The sequence below is a fragment of the Centropristis striata genome, chromosome 21 (assembly GCF_030273125.1).
Source record: "Centropristis striata isolate RG_2023a ecotype Rhode Island chromosome 21, C.striata_1.0, whole genome shotgun sequence".
Classification (NCBI taxonomy): Eukaryota; Metazoa; Chordata; class Actinopteri; order Perciformes; family Serranidae; genus Centropristis; species Centropristis striata.
In genome coordinates, this window is record NC_081537.1 from 14,878,950 (window position 1) to 14,901,070 (window position 22,121).

General features: G+C 37.8%; 1 protein-coding gene across 1 annotated transcript in view; it reads right to left on the minus strand.

Moving 5' to 3' along the window:
- Positions 1-8,498: 8,498 nt before the first annotated feature.
- atrnl1b (attractin-like 1b) overlaps positions 8,499-22,121 on the minus strand; it is a 90,390-nt gene continuing 76,767 nt past the window's right edge. The window contains exons 27-29 of the mRNA XM_059324314.1: positions 20,019-20,126; positions 11,156-11,270; positions 8,499-10,471 (exon numbers count right to left, since the gene is read on the minus strand). Of these exons, the coding sequence (XP_059180297.1) occupies positions 10,347-10,471; positions 11,156-11,270; positions 20,019-20,126 (348 nt within the window). The 3' untranslated portion in view covers positions 8,499-10,346. The remainder of the gene's footprint in view (positions 10,472-11,155; positions 11,271-20,018; positions 20,127-22,121) is intronic.

The window sequence follows — 22,121 nt, forward strand, 5'->3', positions numbered from 1 at the left end:
ATCATTATTTTTATCTGGATGATTGTGTAGTTTGCATTTGGCTTGGCATGTAGATCTGAAGGTCTTGTACCACCTGTTTATAAACTGGACAGTGGCCTTCAGAGGTTTACTTCAAATACCAGATAGTTGCTGACATCATTGAAGTCATTGGCTGACTAGCTATCAAGGTCCTTTGACCATTCTATATCTCTTAATTCTTAAGGATAAAAATCATTACCAAACCTATATTTTGTAATGTATTGCTCTCCTGTGTTGAGAGCTTCTTCTTATATAGGAATTTGTCTTTCACTTGCATTTAGACATTTCTAATGATGAACAACTGACAGATGACAAATTATTATACGGTGACAGATGCTGGCAGGGAGACTCATTCCCTACAAAAAGATTGTAAGAATAGAAAATTGTAGAACCTCCAAATAACTGTAGTCACTAGCCGTGTTTCCATCAAAGAAAATGCAAATTAGGGACATTTCCATCAACTAGTTTAGACCAAATAAATGAAGCTGCATAAATGTACTTTCATCAGAAGACCAGGCTAATCCATCAATAGTAGAAGAGATTTTGTGAGAGAGAAAACAGTAGGAGTAAGAGACTAAGCAGGAGAGAAAAAATAACAAAAAAATAGGTTGCTAATCGGACAACTTTGGCCACCCATGAGAGAAAATATGTCTTCAGGAATGAGATTCAATTGGGCACCTTATAATTGTTCTTTCATGTCAGCTCGTCTTAACCGGCAGAGCGGCAACAGCTGATCAGTCTTGCGAGATAAATGTTCACTACATCAGAACTTATTCGCGAAACGCGTTTCAATCTCTCTATTCTAAGAACCTGTGATGAAAAAAGGACTTCTAAACTTTTAAAAAATAAAGACCTCACTGAACAAACCTGGGTCATTTTCATGAGCATAAAACTGTGGACTGCCACACCACTGAGCCAGTAGTTCAGCACCACGGAGAGCGCCAAGTCCACAAAAGGGCAACCTAGGGTGAAACTAGAGAATACGACACCAGCTGTTCTCAATCAAAGTAATGAGTCTCCCACATGAGAATTACCTCCAGCTTCCCTTTAAATTACTGATGGTTGTTTTTCCATGAGCGGGTGAGAGTCTTTCCTTCCAACCAGCAGCTAACTTTCTACCTGTGTTTTTACTAAAGCAGTATCTTTCTAGTTTTAGTCACAAATTGGCTGCTCTGGAGCTTACACCCACTTCATCAAAAAGTACTAGCTTTATTACAGCATGATGCTATATAAGGAATCTCCTACTCCTACTGCAAATGTGCTCTGTCAGGTACAACAATACATTTGATTTTGTAAAATGTGTCCCACAAGAGTCTGGGTTTGTCAAGAACAGTATTGCTTGTAGCAGTTACATCTGAGACCTTGACACAGTGGCCGTGTCCTTCACAGAAAGCGGTCTGTGTGCACCCAGTGCACAATACCTTGGACGCAGTTGAGTAAATCCTGTGTTTTCAAGCTTTTTTGATACCAGCAAGCAGTTAACTCACAAAGAACAGATTAATTATGTCAAAACATTGTGTACAGAGTTGATATTTGGCAACTAGGCTGTAACTATCACTTCCCACGAGTATACACAAAGCTCAGCACTCAACAGAATTGGGGAGTGGTGATAGAAAAGGTTTTCCTCAATGCCAAATTAGTACAGAGACTGACAGCAGCAGGGTATAAGCAGATGTTTAGATAAATTAGATGGAAACAGCAACATCCAGGAATCTAGCTGCAAGCCAAAATGGATATGGAGCAGGTAATAATTGCTAATTTAAACATATTGGACTCACAAAACAAATATTGCTTGAAGTGGTTTCTCCTGGAAATGTATGTAGCATTGATAAGTAAAAGATGAACAGATAAAGATGAAGGTTGGCAATGAGTGCAACTCAACAATGTAATCTATAGAAAGATGCAGCTCAGCACTTTAGATGTAATTATGATATGAAAAACTGTAAAGAAAGATGTCACATAAGACAAAATCTTGTGAGACTATAGTCGTGTTAAGTTTGCCATGAAGCAAATACTACAACGAAATAGTTATGTGTGTGTACATGGCGGAAGACAACAAACTATTTTGCAGTACTGCCCTCTAAACACATACATCAGACCCCACAAAACAACAAAATAGCAAGGGGGTATGCTGCAATTCAGCCCACCACACTCAAGATAACTTACATGTCAGTACTCATATTTTACTATAGCCTACTTTAAATTAAAATACCATTATAAACCAAGCCAAATAAACAAAAGATAAATGCCCAAAATGCATACCAAGTAAATACTGCACACAGTCTGTAGGCAGCCGTATAAAAGAATAAAATAGCAACATGCCAAAACATACAGTATATGTCAAACATGAAAAGCAGCCACATAGCATAACCTGTTATTACCAAAAGTACATAAACACAGAACTACACATTGTACACATACATGAAAAGCAAAGTCGTACCTTGTTGCAGAGAAGCAGTATTCATCAAAAGTCCCAGAAAGGTTGTCCTAAAGTTTTCCACAGTCCCAGGAAAACAAGCAGCTTCCAGCTTTAAAAGCAGCAACTTTGTTTGCTAGCTTGACAGCTAACCGGGAGTCCGACTCCAACGCCATTATTCCTCATGAAAAGTTTCCTGGAGTCAGAGTGGAGCATTCTTAGAGGGCGAATTTTGCTTATTATTTACATTTATTGGTTGTTATTCATTTTTAGCAAAGTAACAGGCGAGTTTGTAAGCGAGCAGAGCAGCAGTTAGTTAGCTTAACTGTAGCAGAGTGGCTAGCTGAATTACGCCATGGTCACAGGTGTGTTGTTTGCATAATACGGCACGTAAAGAAAATGTCGTTAATGTAATAATACAGCTAAGATATCGCCCATTTGGCGAGTAGTACACAAGTGTCCACTACCTGGCGGCAAAATTGCTGCTGTCATTGCGCGGAAGTTGACAATTAACATATTCAAGCTATTTTTATTTATTTGGCTTGACAACATATGGTGACTCCAGGTAACGACATTCATCTTTCCCATTCTGCCGGCAAGACGTGAATGCAGCATTCATAGCGACTTAACGTTTTGACCTGTGGGAGGCAGCAGTGAGTGTTACGTTCACTTCCCTGTGCTGTGATAGTTGATAAGTAATCTTTGCAAAATGTGGGACAAATTCAGTTTAACAGTACCCAACATAAAAACTAAAATAATAGGGTGCTTTTTACTTCATTCTCATGATCATGGAGATTGACCGTTAGAATAGGAATTGGGCCTCTTCACCTTAGTCTTTTTTTCATGGTCTTTCCTGCAAGATGAGAATTTCAATAGTTTTGAGGAGGTGGCACAGGCAGTCATGATCCACAATCAATGGCAAGCAGCACCTCACAGATATTCTTTTACCCTCCCAATTATATGTAAAGCACACTGTCATTAATATCTCCTAAAGTTAAGGTCTGAGCAGTTCGATTTATAATGTGCACTGGCATCCAAATTCTTCCAGCAGGATTATATTGGATGGTTTGGCAGATCTGTCTTTTGACACACCCCTAAGAATTAACTGGCCGAAAGTGACAGATTAATCACCATCTCTTGGCAATACTGGAGACGAACCAAGACAAACCGAAATAAAAATCCATACTCTTCCATCGTAAGTGAATCAGGGAACTCAGGAGCTTTAATTTCTGAACTGACGCATTGTGCCCCGAGGCAATCTGCCCATTTACATGTATTTTCGAACTCTTAACCTGATATAGCCTGTACACCCCCGCAGATTTATTTATGTGGTGCCATCTGGTGGATGCATTAAATGCATTGTGACAACTTGCGCAAAAAGACAAAGTCAAGGTCTCCCCTGCTTTATCTAATTTATCTCAGGAACATTTTGTAATGTTATCAGGGCAACAACAAAGGAAACCGAATTAGGTCCTATTTATAAGAGGGAGGGGGACACACATTGACATTGATACACTGTGAGTTGACTTTGTCACCAGAAACAGAAAAACACAGAGGACCCAAAAGCTGAGTGTTTTGGTTGTGCAACTGCTCTCTTATAGTAGTCATGTAGATGGGTCAAATAAATAAAAATCAGAAAACCGAATTTCAGCTTTGAATGATGAAATAAAGTAATGTATATCAGTATTATTACCATTAACAGGCCTAAATAGAATCACCATACAAATTAATATTTTTAAAAAAACAGACAATATGACCATCAGGGTAGTATCAAACTAGACACCAGTTTGCCAACAGTGACTCAGGCTCAGCACAGCAGTCACTCTGAATATTTTCAGCACATCCCTCTCCAGTACTTAGCAATGACCTCTGTTCTCTCTACTGTCATTTTGAAAAATAGCAGCCAGTCAAACCCTGGAACAGCCTGCAGCCTGTTTGGTCAAAAGCCCTCAGATGTTAGTGCCTTACTGGATCTTTTTCGAGCACAGGGCCAACTAGCCAGCCCTGGTGGTCGCATGCCACTATTATCAGTGTATAAAGTCTTTATATTCACAAGGACCTCCACCAGAAGGTTGCATATGCATTTAGAAGTAAACAACTTAAGAAAAACTTTTTTGCCGTCTACAATATACAAATACATGGCGTGTTGCATTGAGAAAAGACTCTTCCACTCTTTTGCAATTATAGTTTGGGTTTCATGTCTCTATATTGATTTCTTTAGTGCAATTCCTTCTGCACAGTTTCTATGTCACTATAAATGAACAGCATTTCATTTTATTATTCATTAGTCATTGTGTGACAAAATTGCCTGCTGCACAAATGCTATACGTTGCAGTAATGTACCTATTTTAAAGACTTTAACTCTATTGTCAGCACTATTAAATCAGCAGGGGAGGACTCTAGGGGAGTCAGACAGCACTTCACAAGTACGACTGGCAGCCACAAGCACGAACAAAATTGCAAAACACAATGGAGCCCGAAGACCACCTGTCACCTGCAGAGCTGTCACCTTCCTTTAACATGCTAGAAGTGCATGTAGGGATTTAGTTTCTATTTTAGCACACACACTGAGGAGAGAAATTATGGGCAAAAAGCCCATAAGCAGAAGCAGGCAAGAGAATTAAAAGCAGCATGTTATTTTGGCCATGCAGTAAGCAATCCTGCTTTGAAATCTCAGTAGAAACTCTCCACAAGTACCAGTGCATTATATATGTGCCCTTGCACTTAATGGGTTTATCTTGTCAGGTTTCTTGCCATCAACAGCATTATTATATAGCCACACTCCTTTAGGGTACTACAGTGGCTTTCCTCCAAGAGCACCTGCAGCTAATAAGTATACTGTTGAGTATAAGTGAGGATTATCCAGAGTAGCTCTTTGGCAGGCTGCATCCCTTTTTCTTTACATCCCCGTTCAAATGCACACCACCGACGCTGAAGAGGGAGCACAAGCACTTTGAGAGGTGATGGCACACAGAAGGACAAGCCTCTTAATATCAGGCTGATCTTTAAAAAGAGGCTCATACAGCATTTTTTGTCTCATGTTCAGCCTGAGGTAAACTTTCACGATGTTTGTGTGACCACGTCTATAGTTTAAACAGCTTAACAAGATTATTTGGGGGATTTTACTTTAACTTTTCATCTTAGAATCCAAAAGCTAATGGACCCTTTGACCACACTACTTTATTTGATTTCTTTACCGAAACAGAACTTGACAAAGTGCTTTTTTCTCTAATTAAGTAATTTATATTGAGTGATTTTAAAAGGACAAGCTGGTATTTTTCAACCTGAACCATATTTCCACATGTTTCTAAATGTAAGTGACTTATGGGGACAATGTTTAGGTCCTGGATTGAGTGAGTGCTCTAGCTGGCAGCTGCAAATGGGCTTCAAGGGCAACTGTAAATGTATGTCCAGTCCACTGAAAGTGCTTGTTTTTGCCACTAACAGGCTCAGGTTGTTTATATAAGTGTGTGACCACATTATAGAAAGGAGAGGAGGAGAGAAGTCTTGCAATAGTTGACGTGCCAGAAGACCAAGGTGGAAATGTGTGAGAAAGTTAGAGAGGATTTGTTGTCTTGGACTACAGAAAGCATAGCTGTTATGTAAAATACTTTTTAATGTTGTGACTGAATATATGTGATTTCAACAATATGGAAGAGGTGAATTAACCCTATAAAGCCAAGTGTATCATATTTGATACATACGTTTTTGAGACCTCTACATCATCAGTGTGATATTTTTTTTCCTGAAAAACCTGATGAATATATGAATTGATGATTAAAAAAACTGAGCAACAAATTTCACAAAAATACCAGATGTAACAAAAATGATTTGCTGGTTCCACTGGTGGATCTGTCATTGCTGCGTGAAAACTTCATATCAGCAGATGTATGATGTTGTTTTATATGGAAAAAAATATTTTGTATGTTTGAGGAAAATGTTAAAAGGAAAGTCAAAGTTTTATTTGGTTAAAAATATTAGGTTTTATATGATTATGTGAGTTCAAGAAAAGCAAATTGTGAGCAACAAATTGCACAAAAAGACCTGACGTATCAAATATGATCCAAATTAAATTCATATATGAAAATTGATATTGAATTAAAAAAATTTTTAGCCGGTTCAACAAACACTCCAGTTTTGAAAATGTATAATTTTCTGGCAATTATTTCACGGTTCAGGGTTAAATGGCTGCCAATATTTGTTTAAGTCAGAGAATACAGATGGAGAGTTTGTGGTTGAGGGAGAGAGTGTCGTGGAATTAATTTGAAGATGTATTAAAATATCAGACATATAACAGTTTAAATATGCATCAAACATGTTTTGATAAACGCACAGAAATCTGACCAACAGTCACAGTCTCTTTACAGGAAACTTCTGCTTGATTGAGATATGAACAGCTCTGATTTAGGAAATCCCAAGTGTGCTCTTATATCAAGTGTTTTTCATAACAGGTAATTACTGGACGTTGAACCTTAGTTACACAGAAACAATGACACACAAACCTGCAAAATAAAAAAGAGAGAAACTGGGTGTTGTCTCTCTGTGTTGTTCTGACTTTTGGATTTGTCTATCATCTGTTTTTGATACTTGCCAAATAAATCCCGCACAAGGCTGCTTTTCGAATCTACCTGGTCGTCAGTTGTTTTTCTTTAAAGATTTTCTACAACAAGAGTGAGCAAGAGATAAGCTACAGGTGGAGGAGGGTGAAGCAACTGCTGCAAGGCTGCAAAGATCAGCAGACTGGCGGTGTCTCTGCAGGTGCTGTGACCCGACGCCCACAGAGGAAGAGTTCCTGTGTTGTAAGGGATGGGACCTGTTGCTGCCCCATATTCAGATTTCAGAACAAGACTTCTCCTTGAGAAAGACTTGGTTAAAACACAGAAACAACAAATCGGATCAAGACAAAGATAAAGATAAATAATGTTGTCAGACACTCAGACACAAGCGTTTTAGTTGATGTACATTGACAGCACGCAATTGCCCTTGCAGCCTGTTTCATGGCTGACAGCTACAGCGTTCTCGCTCAATACTGAACCAATTTTAAAAACTGTTGTCCCCATTAGTCACTTAGACGCAAGAACAAGGGCAAATAGTTGAAAAGGACTGAAGTTTTCCTTTAATTCCGTCTTCCGTCAATTAAAAAAAAAAAAAAAGGCAGATGCATCTCTTTAAAGAAAATTGGGTAACACTTTATATTAAGGTCCTTGTAATAACCATTAATTAACAAGTAATAAGACCCTTGTAAGTCCTTATAAGATGCTTATTAACATTACTGTGTTTATAAGCCTATATAAGTGTTAATAATGGCATTATAATACAGCTAATAGCAGGCTATGAGAGATGTATAATAAGAACATTAATAAAAGCCTCATGAGTATCTTATAATTGTTCATAACAGCATTACAAACACCCATAACCCACCCATTATGTCTTTGTCATGCCTTTATTAATCTTTTTGTTTGCTTATTGATATTAAAATATACTTTATTGCTCATCTATTATAAGTCAACTATGCACTTGTTAACAGTTAACTATGCTTTTTGCAGCTAAAGGGATCTAAAGCGAGAACAATGCCTTATTACTTGTTAATTAATGGTTATTACAAGGACCTTAATATAAAGCTTTACCGAAAATTGTATAAATGTACCAGATAAAAAAAATCTTACCACATATATTTATACACATTAAGAAGACTTAGAGTTAACTTATATAGGAAATACTGTTTAGAAAATCCAGGTCTTTGTTTTGGTTTCTCTCTCAGGCACTTTCTGGGGGAATAATTATCTTTAGCTGAGGCAATCAAGCAGTGTTGAACACCGGGCATCAGAACGCAATTACAAATTGTAGGTTCAGAGACAAAAACACCAGACAGGCACATGCAGAAGCACACAATTCAAAATCTGTACTAAAAGTACTGCATGCAAAAAGAATGGAGTGGAGAAAAGATTTTCAGGTCTGTTTTTTTTATTTTCTGGCATGTTGTCCATCTTTAAAATACACTGAAGATTACCGATATGCAGTTTATCATCTTTTTTTTCACGGTACAGTGAGACCCTGATTCCTGTGTAATGACACTGTTATTGGATTACTCTACGAACACAAAATAAAAACACATTAGCTGGCATACTATCCTTATGAAATGCATCATAACGACCACTTTGCAACAAAAAGCAAGACAATGCCCATACAGTCCTTAAAGATGCACAATTCAAAAGGAGTTGACATTAAAAACAACCGATTTAAGTCAACAACAAAATCAAGTTAAATGCTATTACACAGGAATCTGTTAAATATCAAAACAAAAATTTGAACAGAAATGCTTTTTTTTCACAAGTGTAGCAAAAGACTTACAATTTATCATAGATATAATAGTAACAGGTGACAAGGCCTAAAATAAATGATAATCTCTTGTCATAAAAACCTGACAAACACATGAAATCTCAAGAGATAAGAGTGACAAAGACTCACATTTGTTCCAACAAGACACTGTACAGCTCGGGGTGGAGGTCGGGGCTAAAAATGGTCGACAGCTTTTAAAATTCTGCAGATCAACATCCCCCCCTCTCCTTCCATGGAAAGCCAAGGCATTATAAAAAAAGGTAACGTAACTCCTTGTACTCATAGATGGAAATAAAGTCATAGCGTCAGATGGCTCTTAAAAAAAACTTACAAAACAAACGAGTAAACAGCCAGAGGAGCTTGATGTCCCTGGTCTAATTTTATTAAGCAGACGTCTTTCCTCTGCAATGGCATCCGCCCACCACACCAATCCAAGGGCAAGTTCAAAAACCTAATCTCCAAGTTGCACAGCAAAATGACGCAAACTACATTAAAAAATTTGTTTCTCTGCATAATGTAACTTCTTTGACAGATTTTGGATTTGTGTAACAAATAAAACTTCCAGTTTGCTAATAAACTGCATCAAAGTTTTGGAGTTTTCCATGCTTTTGCTTGATGACTGATAGTTTGTTCGTGCCTCCTCCTCCTCCTCCTCCTCAGTTTGTAGTCTTCACCCACATGCCGCTGGTAGTGATTGCAGTCTCTGCAACATTTGTTTATGTATTCCACAGAAAAAATACAGACTTTAGCTTCAGCTGGGTGGATGATACATATGTACAGTAAATGCTAAAACAGATCATTAATGGGAATTGGCAAAGTGGTGTGACAAAATACTCTAGTTGTCAAAAAACACTATCATGTGGTGTTAAAAAGAGTCCCGGCCTAGCGCATAGCTCTCCCCACGAAAAGGCAGAATGATTTCAGTCCATACAGCAAAGGCTTCGTATAAGAACTAAATGCTTTAGCACCATAGAATACCACTTGTTGGCAAGCAAAAAGAAGGACAAAAATTCCATAGGCAGCATGTGCACGAGCCATTTTTAAATACAAATCACTTTGTTTTTCCATCTCTGTGTGAGGGAAATCAGTCCAACTTTGATATAACCTAATGTACAGACACCTTTCCTTCATGCTGAAATGACGATGAGGTGTCACAAAATATTCACGACTGAAGCTTCAATAGGTGCAGATCCCCCTGGTTCATCTGTCTCTGATGTCACTGATCAGGCAGGCTCCCTCTGAGCGCAGACGTGATGACTGCCAAAGCTGAAGGGAAGATATTTGGGCCCAGTAGGTGGAGGGAAAAATTGTTCCAGAGTTTGGAGAAGGAGTCAGTTGATTTATGCAGATTGGAACCAAAGGGGACAGGAAAGGTAAGCAGGGTTGTGCTCTTGTGGACTCAACAAGTTTTTTTTAGTGAAAACTTGAGTGGTAGCAGCCAAATGTTATCTTCTACATGTAGCCGTGTCTTGTCTCTGGAAAGGCCTCCAACTGGGACCTGCGGCATATTGGAACAATATGACCTCAGATGTTTTTTAAAAAAAGGGACCCAAATGGATTGACGGGTTGAGGCTCAGACGCAGGTGCCTTGGTGTGTTGGAGGAAGGGCTTTTCGGCTCTTTAAACCTTGGGACTTGTCCTTAAAATCTGTTGGTTTTTGTTGTGAAATGTCTATCAGAGCACTGGCAACGATGAGTCCTAAAAAAAAAAGGAAAAGGACAAATGTGAGGGTGGTGAAAAACAGGCAAATTTCAACCAATTGCTTTGTTCACTGTTCAGAAAAATGTTATTGCAAAAGTGTCTATAAAATTTCAAACACCCAATTTTATGTAGAATAATTTGCAGCTTCGAAGAACTTTTTTTTTTTGTTCCTGTGGGAATTGGAACTGCATTTTCAGTAGAAGTATAAAAAAAAATAAGAGCATGGTTGTTTAATGGAGGTCTGCATGCTTTGAGAGTCACAAGGTGAAATATTTTTTCTTCTTTTTTTAAGTGATGACATCATGAAATATGATCACATACACAAGACATTCAACACCTCAATAAAAGCTTTTTTTTAAAAAAAAAAACGACATTAAAAAATGAAATAATTTAAAATAATTAAATTATTTAAATGTAGTATACAATATTTTTCATAAAAGCTAACTTTTTCTAATAATTATGCTTATTGATTATGTATATATAACTAATTATAACTAATTCCAATGATACATTTTAATCACTTTGAGTTGCATTTATATGTATGAAAAGTGCTATATAAATAAAGTTTGATTGATTGATTGATTGATTGATTGATTGATTGATTGATTGATTGAAACTAAGAGGAACTGATCCCTATTGTTTTAGTTTGTATGTATGTGTGTGTGTGTGTGTGTGTGTTACCTGACTGTCCTGGTGGAGGTAAGTCTGAGAGCCCAGAAGGCAGACGCATGAGGACAGTCAACACAGCAGCTTTCCCTCCTGAACACGGCTCCATGGCGACAGGTTTAGGTGCACCCTGAGAAGAGAGACAAACCAAAAAAAACAACAACGGATGTTTAACACAAATTCAGCTCTTTTACCAGCCCAATTTAAAACAAAATGATGTGACAGTCACACTTGAAAAGCCTTGATAGTTTTTTTTTTTCTCTACTGGCACACCTGCTGAACTTTCTTTCTTTAAACCACCTGACCAGCAGCTACTGATATTAGCTGCTGGAGTTGCTGCATTTAAAACGAGACACCCTTCTCCTGAGACAAATGGTTGATTGGTTACACAACAAAAAACACTTGTGTGTGTCAGACAGTCCACGTGTTGCGGCAATGACCTACCGTCTCAGTTAATGGCCAAAACTGCTTGTCTCGAGCGTGAAAAACATGCCAACCTGATAATGAATGTCAAGGGTTTCACAGCATGTTTTGGATGAGGGGATAGAAATTGGGGAGTAATAACACGTCTGAATAGACCTTTTTTGTGTCTGGCTGAATTTAAAATGGAGATGAGTCAAAATGGTAGAAAAACAGGCATGCAGGCACATTAAAACATGAGAGAATCAGTGCGGGATCCACCTACTTGCATTAACATGTTCCAGTGTATATTTCATCCAGAGCAAATGGCAAAAAAATAAACACAAACCACTGATGCTCATATGTGTATTTTAAATTAGAGGGATTGATATAAACAGCATGTTAAGTATACAGTTGAAACCAGAAGTTTACATACACTATATAAAAAGACACATATGCTTTTTTTTCTCACTGTCTGACATGAAATCAGACAATAACTTATCCTGTTTTAGGTCCGTTAGGATCACCAAAATTATTTCTATTTGCTAAATGCCAGAATAATGAGAGAAGGATTTTTTTAGACAATTTTTTATTACTTTCTTCAAAGTCAGAAGTTTACATACACTAACATTATTGTGCCTTGAAACAATTTGGGAAAGCCCAGATGATGCTGTCATGTCTTTGGAAGCTTCTGATAGGTTCATTGACAACATTTGAGTTAATTTGAGACACACCTGTGGATGTATTTTAAGGCACCTGAAACACACTGCTTCTTTGTGTAACATCATGGGAAAGTCAAAAGAAATCAACCAAGATGTCAGGAAGAGAATTGTGGACTTGCACAAGTCTGGTTCATCCTTGGGTGCAATTTCCAGATGCCTGAAGGTGCCACATTCATCTATTCAAATAATTATAGCCAAGTCTAAACACCATGGGAATGTCCAGCCATCATACCGTTCAGGAAGGAGACGGGCTCTGTGTCCCAGAGATAAACGTGCTTTGGTCCAAAATGTGCATATCAACCCAAGAACAAAAGCAAAAGACCTTGTGAAGATGCTGGCTGAAGCTGGTAAGAGTGTGTCATTATCCACAGTGAAACGAGGACTGTACCAACATGGGTTGAAAGGCCACTCTGCCAGGAAGAAGCCATTACTCCAAAAGAAACAAAAAAGCCTGATTACAGTTTGCAAATGCACACAGGGACAAAGACCTTCATTTTTGGAGACATGTCCTGTGGTCTGACAAAACTGTTTATGTTTCTTTTGGAGTAATGGCTTCTTCCTGGCAGAGTGGCCTTTCAGCCCATGTTGGTACAGTACTCGTTTCACTGTGGATAATGACACACTCTTACCAGCTTCAGCCAGCATCTTCACAAGGTCTTTTGCTTTTGTTCTTGGGTTGATATGCACATTTTGGACCAAAGCACGTTCATCTCTGGGACACAGAGCCCGTCTCCTTCCTGAGCGGTATGATGGCTGGACATTCCCATGGTGTTTATACTTGGGTATAATTATTTGAACAGATGAATGTGGTACCTTCAGGCATCTGGAAATTGCACCCAAGGATGAACCAGACTTGTGCAAGTCCACAATTATCTCCCTGATATTTTTGTTGGTTTCTTTCGAATTTTCCAATAAGGTTACACAAAGAAGCAGTGTGTTTCAGGTGTGCCTTAAAATACATCCACAGGTGTGTCTCCAATTAACTCTAATGTTGTCAATAAACCAATCAGAAGCTTCCAAAGACATGACAGCATCATCTGGGCTTTCCCAAATTGTTTCAAGGCATAATAATGTTAGTGTATGTAAACTTCTGACTTTGAAGAAAGTAATAAAAAATTGTCTAAAAAAATCCTTCTCTCATTATTCTGGCATTTGGCAAATAGAATTAATTTTGGTAATCCTAACGGACCTAAAACAGGAAAAGTGATTGTCTGATTTCATGTCAGACAGTGAGAAAAAAAAGCATATGTGTCTTTTTATGTAGTGTATGTAAACTTCTGGTTTCAACTGTAATTCGGAAGATATGGAGTCCTAGGAAGCATGAAGTGTAATTTCCCATGCAACTACCAGTTCAGTTTTCCATTTAAATTTTTTTTTTACAACAACAGTGTGTTTCTTACTACCGCAAAGGCCATTTAACATGATTAACCTCATAATACATACAGTAGGGATGAACATTTCACAGCACACAGTGGATACAAAATGTAAAATCTCTTAAAAACGTATTGAGGGTTGATTCACAGAGGTGCTCCATTTGTCCTTCATCAAAACAGAAACCTCTTTGCAGAAATAATTTGCTGAGGTTATGAATGCTGTCATCATTGGCCCAGGTTATTTTCCATTTGCCTGTACTACTAATCAGTTGGAACTAATACAGAGGGACAGGAAGATGAGGAGAATGGAAAGCAGGACAAAGGTGAAGCAAAGTACAAAAAGAAAGTACATTAAATGTGACAGACAAACTATTTGTTAATCAGTTCTATAAAAAGCTCAATATTTATGGTGTTTTTACTTAGGTAATATAACCTAAAGTAATTATTTTGAAAGAAAGTCTGTTTGGTCACCATTTATGAGCCTATTGCCCACTGGTGAAATATCTATATCTACAGTTTTACATGCACAGAATTACTCAAAACCTTCATAATCACATTGGCAAAGTCAACACAAGGAGGCTATATTTTACTTTCAAACTGCTGTGGTAGGGCTGGGCAATACATCAATATAAAAAAATTAAAAAAAATGTATCGATATGGAATTATAATAAACATAGATACATTTTTTTTCTTTCTTTATATATAAATGCTGCCGTAGGGGTGCACCGATCGATCGGCAACGATTTCCTTAATTTTACGGGATCGGCCGATTCTTTTACGTCAAACAGATCTTATCTAGCATCTAATCTTCCTCGATGATAATAACCCCCCACAGGCAAAGCAGTGCTCCCAACTTTGTCGCTAAATTTAGCAACTTTTCAGACCCCTTAGCAACTATTTTTCAAGAAAGCGACTAGAGACAAATCCAGCGACTTCTTCTTACTCTTCTTAACGAGCCGCTAACAAGCTGGAGGCCGGCTAGTTAAGAAGAGCCTGTTAGCGGCAGTTAGCTACAGTTAGCTCTGTAGCAGTACAGTGAGTATGTGCTGCTGCTGCAGGAGGTGTTCACTTAGTGATCTCTGTTTGTTTACAACAAGCACCGGACACTGTGCACAGTTAGCAAAGCCGGTTAATTCACAATCACTATATTTATGATCAGCGGAGACTCTGTGCTTAATTAGCCATGCTGCTTTCAGCTGCTGACGTGCACAGTTAGCGACGGTGAAAACCAAACGTCACCTCCAGAGTCTCTAAATCCCTCTAGGGGCTAACTTGTCCCGCTGTGGAAACCCCCCCCCGTTTGTTTCTTCTTCTACAGCTTGGCATCTAGCCGCCACACTGTATCATCAAATGTTACGCTGACCCCGTGTGGAAGGCACCAGTAATACAACTTTTTTTCCTTCCAGATATGATGAACTATTAGATTTTTTATGATTTAATGACTATTCGAATATTAGAAAATCGATGCCCTCCCTAGTTGTATGTATGTTGTACTATAATGAAACCAAAAACTCAGGACACTTTATTTATGGTTGCAGTTCTTTTGTTAGTTTGTCCTGTAAATTGTTGCTATTTATTTTAAGTTCAATATTTTATGTACTACCTCAGGCATTGTGGTTTCCTTTATTTGTGAAAGAAAAATACTATTCCGTTATTGTTTCTCAATAAAATAAGATTCAAACATTGAAGGTTCAGCTGTGAGTTATAAAAAAAATCGGTATCGGCCAAAATCTTAATTGGCAGGTCAGGCTTTTTAAAAATCGATGATCGGCCAGAAAATTGCAATCTGTGCACCACTTACTAGGGTTTGTCGTATTTTAGTTCTTTTGTAAGGTTTGATATTCTTTTCTCATATAAATATATTTATTTCAGAAGAAGATTGGCCTATTTAATTTTTATTTTAATTTAAATGTGCACTTTATGGAGCTTTGATTTTTTTAAAAGGTACTCCTGTTATACAGTATTTATGTTCACTTAAATAAATGGTTTCAATAAAACTACTGTGACATGTCATATTTGGCTTTGACAGAACATTTGCTCTCACTTTGCGATAAAAATACCAGGATACATATCGTACATCGATATTCAGCCTAAATATATCGAGATATGACTTTTGGTCCATATCGCCCAGCCCTATGCTGTACATAATATATATGAGACTGACAGATTGCTTATGTGCATTGTTATTCAACCCAATCAGGTCACATGATCAGCACATAACATTCTCACAAATCTTTTCGGGTACGTCCGTGATCAGGAGCCACATACTGCTGGCATACGAGGGCAATTAAACTGCCAGACATTTCAAGACCATTCAAGTGATCCGGCTAATGAATAGCTGCAGTATATAACCCATACTCGTGCAAGGGAGTTAATTTAACCCATGCAGATTCCACTGCAAGCTATAGCACTTCACTGCATGCATCACTAGGTTGAAGATCATTACATACTCTCTAAATCTTTAAATTAATCACTGCACTGTCATTTGTGAAGTTATTAAATGGAAATGTTGGATTTAAATACAAGCCATGTGATTTTTCTAAGCTGTGGCTCTATGGATGGCAATGCCGGTTTGTTGATCCACTACTGACTGAAATATCTCAACACCTACTGAACAGCTTGAGATTAAATTTGGTGCACACATTCATGGTCCCCAGAGGACCTAGAGTCCTACCACTTTGTTTTCTGTTTTGTATAAATCTTCTGGCTGCACCAGAAGCCCAAAATATTGTCCGTTGCCCCCAGAGGCTAAATTGTCGTCAGGCCGATGTGTTCCAAGACTGCCGTCGCACTGTGTTCTTATTTTTTTGCCATTAAAACATAAATAACACATTTTTGTTTGTGTAAAAAGGCAGCGATAATAACAGCTTCTTATTCTGCTCTCTATTCTGCTCATTTTCTCTGTGCAATGCTTATTTTAATCTTGGATAACAGAAATGCAGAGGGAAATAAAAAACATCAATAAAAAAATAATCATTTCATTTCAATCATAGGTTTGCCTTTTTTAAAACTGAAATTGCTGTCTCCATTTCTATATCTTTCAAAGAAGGAACCTGCAGTTCCACTATGCCTTAATAATGCTGTATTATGGGCATTTATAATCATCCCAAGCGCACACACACACACACACACACACACACACACACACACACACACACACACACACACACACACACACACACACACACACACACACACACACACACACACACACACACACACACACACACACACACACACACACACACACACACACACACACACACACACACACACACACACACACACACACACACACACACACACACACACACACACACTGTATCTGCTTCCCTTTCCCTTTCTGACAGGTGTCATCCATCATACTAGCTGTCCGTTAGTGGTTCCATATGTTTAATGGCTGCCATAGTGAATAGAGACATCTGTGACATCGAGGCCTAAGCCTGCAGTGTTCGAGCCCCGATTGGCTCTCTGTCCACCAGCTGCTGACATCTTGGTCACTAAGAGCAATGTCCATCTCTTGGGGGTTTAAACGGACCAAAAAAATGGAGGAAATGGGCACAAAGGCTGATTTTCTCTCAGACCAGCTGGAGAATCTCAGTGACAGGGAGTTGGTAATAATTAATGCAGTAAGAGCTGTGCTGACAGTACAATGGGAGAATACGGTTTTGAATGTTTTCATGCGTTGGAGTTGATGCGTCGTGTTTCCTGTGAAATCATCTATTACTGTGGTTATGATATTCCAAAATCTGCTCTGGGCTTTATCCCTGAAACAGAAAACTTAAAGCAAACCACAGGCTTCTAACCTAACCATTATGTGCCGATTTGTATGACTAGATTTCCTACAATTTGTCTTGTGCTGAATCACTGGGTCTGACTTTAAAATATAAACAGAGCTGGTGAAACAAACAGGAAACCAGTGATGCCAGAGTGACACCAGTGTCCTCTTTGACATCAACAAATATTTCCAAAAGCTAAGTGGTGCCAGATGCTGACCAATTAACCTTTATAAAAGAGAATTAGGCTCGTTTCATATGGTTCACCTTCAGCTGGAGCCAAGGCATGTGATGCAGCTGTATGTGGTCCAACACATGCATTTGCACATTTGAAACCATGTAGATTCTTCTTATGGGACGAGTCCAAAATGCTCCCAGATATTTAAAAAGCTGGCAAAGGCTACAATGTGCTATAACTGAATGTGACCCTGTATATAAACATACATAATTTATAGACTTAGTCCCTTTATGCAAATAATTTTAACACTGGAAACTTCAAATAGAATAAAATCATTTATATATATTACAGTAAGCAAACTACACTTGCTGTAGCAACTGCATGACCTCTGAAAAACATACATGTTCAACAGAGAAATGTGTGTTTTGTTTTAGTTTTTCCTGCAAGATGCTTTATGACCTTTCAGGAATAAGATATTCATGTTCTATTTGGCCACTGCATATCTGGAATTATCACCTTGCCTTTGGTAATGCTGACGTCACACATCGTTGAATGTCATTTGCGCAACTGGAAGCTACTAGAAAACGCGGCATGTAAATGATTAACCAAGCAGCACTTAATTAAGAGCTGATTTAGATGTATGCTGAATTTACCATCAAGGCTGACATCATAAGATGGGTTTTTAAAATGCATTTATGCAGGAAAGTTGCAGGCTTGTACCCTTGCAAGCTGTATTTACAATGTACTATGTGTTTTAGATGCTAATGGAAAGCATTTAGCATACACATTGTCAAATAAATTAGGCACAAAAGCATGTAAATCTGGTTTCTGCAACAAAACTTTCACAGCAACTTCCTTGAAAGCTGTACGGGCATCTAAGAGAAATTGAAAGTCAAGCATTTATAGGTTCATTCTGCATCTTGAAAGGGTCAAGAAACAGAAGACTGAAGAGTGGTTTTCCAGTTATCATTTCCAAAACAGCTTGGGATATTGTTTACAGAAAAATACTCTCCAGTGGATGCAAACGGTCTGCCTTAATGCGTTCTATAATAAGAACACTGTATTTGGCTTTTGTGCGGAAATGAGAGGAACACTGCTGGAATAAAAGATTAAATACAAGATTGACACATTGACAAGTACACAATTAACATTTTACTTACATTTTGGTTCCCAAAACCATTTAGGTTCAGACTGTACCTCAGTGCTTTAAAAGCACAACTCAAAAAGTGCACTTAGAGAGCTAAGAAGCATTGTTTTTCTCCTCTTTTGCTCTTTACATTGCCCTTCACAACACCGTAATGCACGGTGAGTACCACTCAGTTTTATACATTAATGGCTAATGGAGTGCCTCTTTCCTGGTTGCCACAGTGATTTTATTTCTCTCAGCGGCAGGTGACACAGAGGTGGCGCTGGCTGAGGAAACACTGTTGGTCCTCCGATGTCAATTTAAGGATGTAGCTCCCTCATATTGCTGCAAGCTGTGCTTTTATCACATGTGTCACAGAAGCCTCAACTGTGTTTAGCGCCAGATTTCCTCTCTACTTTCTATTTGTATGGGAGGCATTCACATCGTATGAATAAAGAGGTGAAATCGCAGCTGGACAGAACGGATGAAATGTGCATAAGCATGTGTGCATGCAGGGCGTAATGAAAAAGTCATCAAATGTGAGTGCAAAATCCACATGAAGCATGTTTCCTGTATAAAAAAAAAACAACCACCTGGGAGGACAAATTGTAGGATAAAGAACCGAGGTCATTGTTTTAATATCACAGCAATCATGTTCCAATTCAGTGATGCTATTCAAACCTTTTTCTTTGCAAGAGGATAAAAACAACCATAAAATCTTTTCTTTTCATTATTTTTAACTTTTGAAAAATCTATATACTTCTTTTAATTATTTTCTTTGGCATCATGACATCACTTCACATAAAAGACTTACGACATTGATTGAAAAAAGTCAGCAGGTCCAAGGCCCTGATTGCAGAGGACAATTCATATAAAGAAGAGGGACTCAGGAAGAAAGGGCCATCACTGGCACATTTCTTATTGATGTGGAGAGTGGATAAAAGGCTGAAATATTGTGAGTGGAGGGCATCAGCTGGTTGAGTAAATCACAATAAGGTCCAATTATTGGTGCTACAAAGCTATTGTATGTGTGTCAGTAGGAGCACTTAGGAATAAAAAGATTTATTGTATTAGATGCCTGTGCAAAGATGACAAAACTTGTTGTTGCTTGGTGGTTTTCAGTGATGGTAGAATTTGGGAAAAGTACATTACAACAATCAAAATGAAAAAATAAACAACCTAATTTCTAAGTGTGAAGACTTCTCCAAGATGTTACAGGAATGCAGTTGAAGTTACACTGCAACTCAGTTTAATTGCATATATTTGATCATAATGTATGTGTGTAACATGCGACCAGGACTCACCTCGGCTACAGGCTGCAGCAGTTCTGTTTCTTCTCCCCTTGAATCCAACGCAACCGCAACCGAGGCAAACGGACGACTGGCCATCTGCTGACGCTCTCTCATCAGTTGCTGTAAATATCAAGCACAGATGATAGATTAACTAAACTTAGAACGACAAATAAAGAAAGGCTTGAGAAATATGCTCGAATTAAATACAAACTTCATCATAGAACGTACATTATTTACAATATAAAAGCCCTCAAACACATTTCATTTCTAATGCTGTTTTTTCAGCCCTAAATAATGAAGAACCTACAGGAAATCCCAATAACCCAAAGCTATTCCATTAGTTCAGAAAAACAAACAATTCCTGACAGTGGACTATTATTAAATGCTATCCAAATCCTAAAATATAAACTAAAAAAATATTGCTAGGTATATAATATATAGCTTATTATTATGAAGAATGAATGAAGTGATAATCTCATGGATTTCTGTTCAATTGTGCTTCAACTTTATTTTTAGGATTTCCAGTGGTGTGATCTTTTATTTTGTACTATTATTAAAATAGTCCTGAATACAAAATATATATATATATTTTTTAATATATATTTAAAATATATATTATATATATATATATTTTAAATATATTATATATATATATATTTTAAATATATTATATATATATATTTTAAATATATTATATATATATATATATATATATATATATATATATATATATATATATATATATATATATATATATAAAAACAATTTAATGGAAATATTTTTGTTCATTCTATTCACATTCACCAGGTACCAAATTCTTAATTAAACATTCATTATAAAAAACATGATTTTTATATGCTTCAAACTACATTTACAGCAACAACACTATAAACAATCACTTCACTCACACACACACACACACACACACACACACACACTCATTTGATATACACATTCAAAACCGAGAACTCCCAATTAATCCATCTACATTCGTTGATTTGATCAGCAGCCTACAAAATAACAATAACTGTAATTTCTATTCCACCTACAGGACACCACCTCAGAGAAACATCCACAGTTCCCTCTGCAGACATGCTGTGTTTAGGTTTCTCAGACTGACACTATTTCTGTGGCCTAGACTGAACAGAAAATTGCTTCTCTTGTTCTCCACTAATCAATATTGTAAAACAACTAGCGCCATACTTTCATCAGCAACGTAGTGTCTAATCAATATCTAAACAGGCCACCATTTTAGCGGCAAGGACATCACTGATTGGTATTGGATTTGTGATGAGCTTAAGTGTGCTGCATTAGGATCTAATTGTACTTCAGATTACTAAGCACATCAAGCAGTTGTGATGATCGGCCTCATGACTTGCCCTTCCTTTGCACTTGTCAGGAGTTCAACGAATATGGCAATATGTGCACAACACACTGACATTTTTTGGGTAAAAAAAAAAAAAAAAGTATTTTATACTTTGCTGCCATTTAGTTGGATATTCTGGGGTTCTGTGACATTCACCACTTGATGATTGACGGCTCCTTAAACCCCTCCCTGTCCAACTATAGCTTAAGCTGAGGACACACTACAAGATTTTTTGGGTAGATTCCAACATGATTCCCAGTTGGACAAAGTCTGCACCAGTCTGCATGACTAGTTGGCAATAAATCCGTTAGTGTGTGAGGGGAACAGACCCGACCCGACCCGACCTCAAACATGTTTGAATTTTTTGAGCCGAATCTGGACGAAATTGGGTAGTGTGAACTGATTACCGACCCAACTGCAAACACATGTTGCCAACAGCAACCGAAAAAGAGAGGGCCGGACACAGGAAATAGCGCCACAAGACAACGGGAAGTATCGGGAATATCAAAACACGACTTGACCTGAACTCGTTTTCTCCTCTTGATGTTTTTTTTACAAGCAGATAGATGTGCAGGCAACAGCAGCGAGCCGATTGTCGTCCATGTTTGTTTACTTTTTCTTCTTCTTCTTAACGTTTTATTGGTGGTTGTTAAACAACAATTTGGTGCATTACCGCCACCAACTTGTAAGTTTACCCTTTAAACTGTCGCCATCACAAGAGTTTGAGGTGTTCAGTTGTCTTTAGTTGG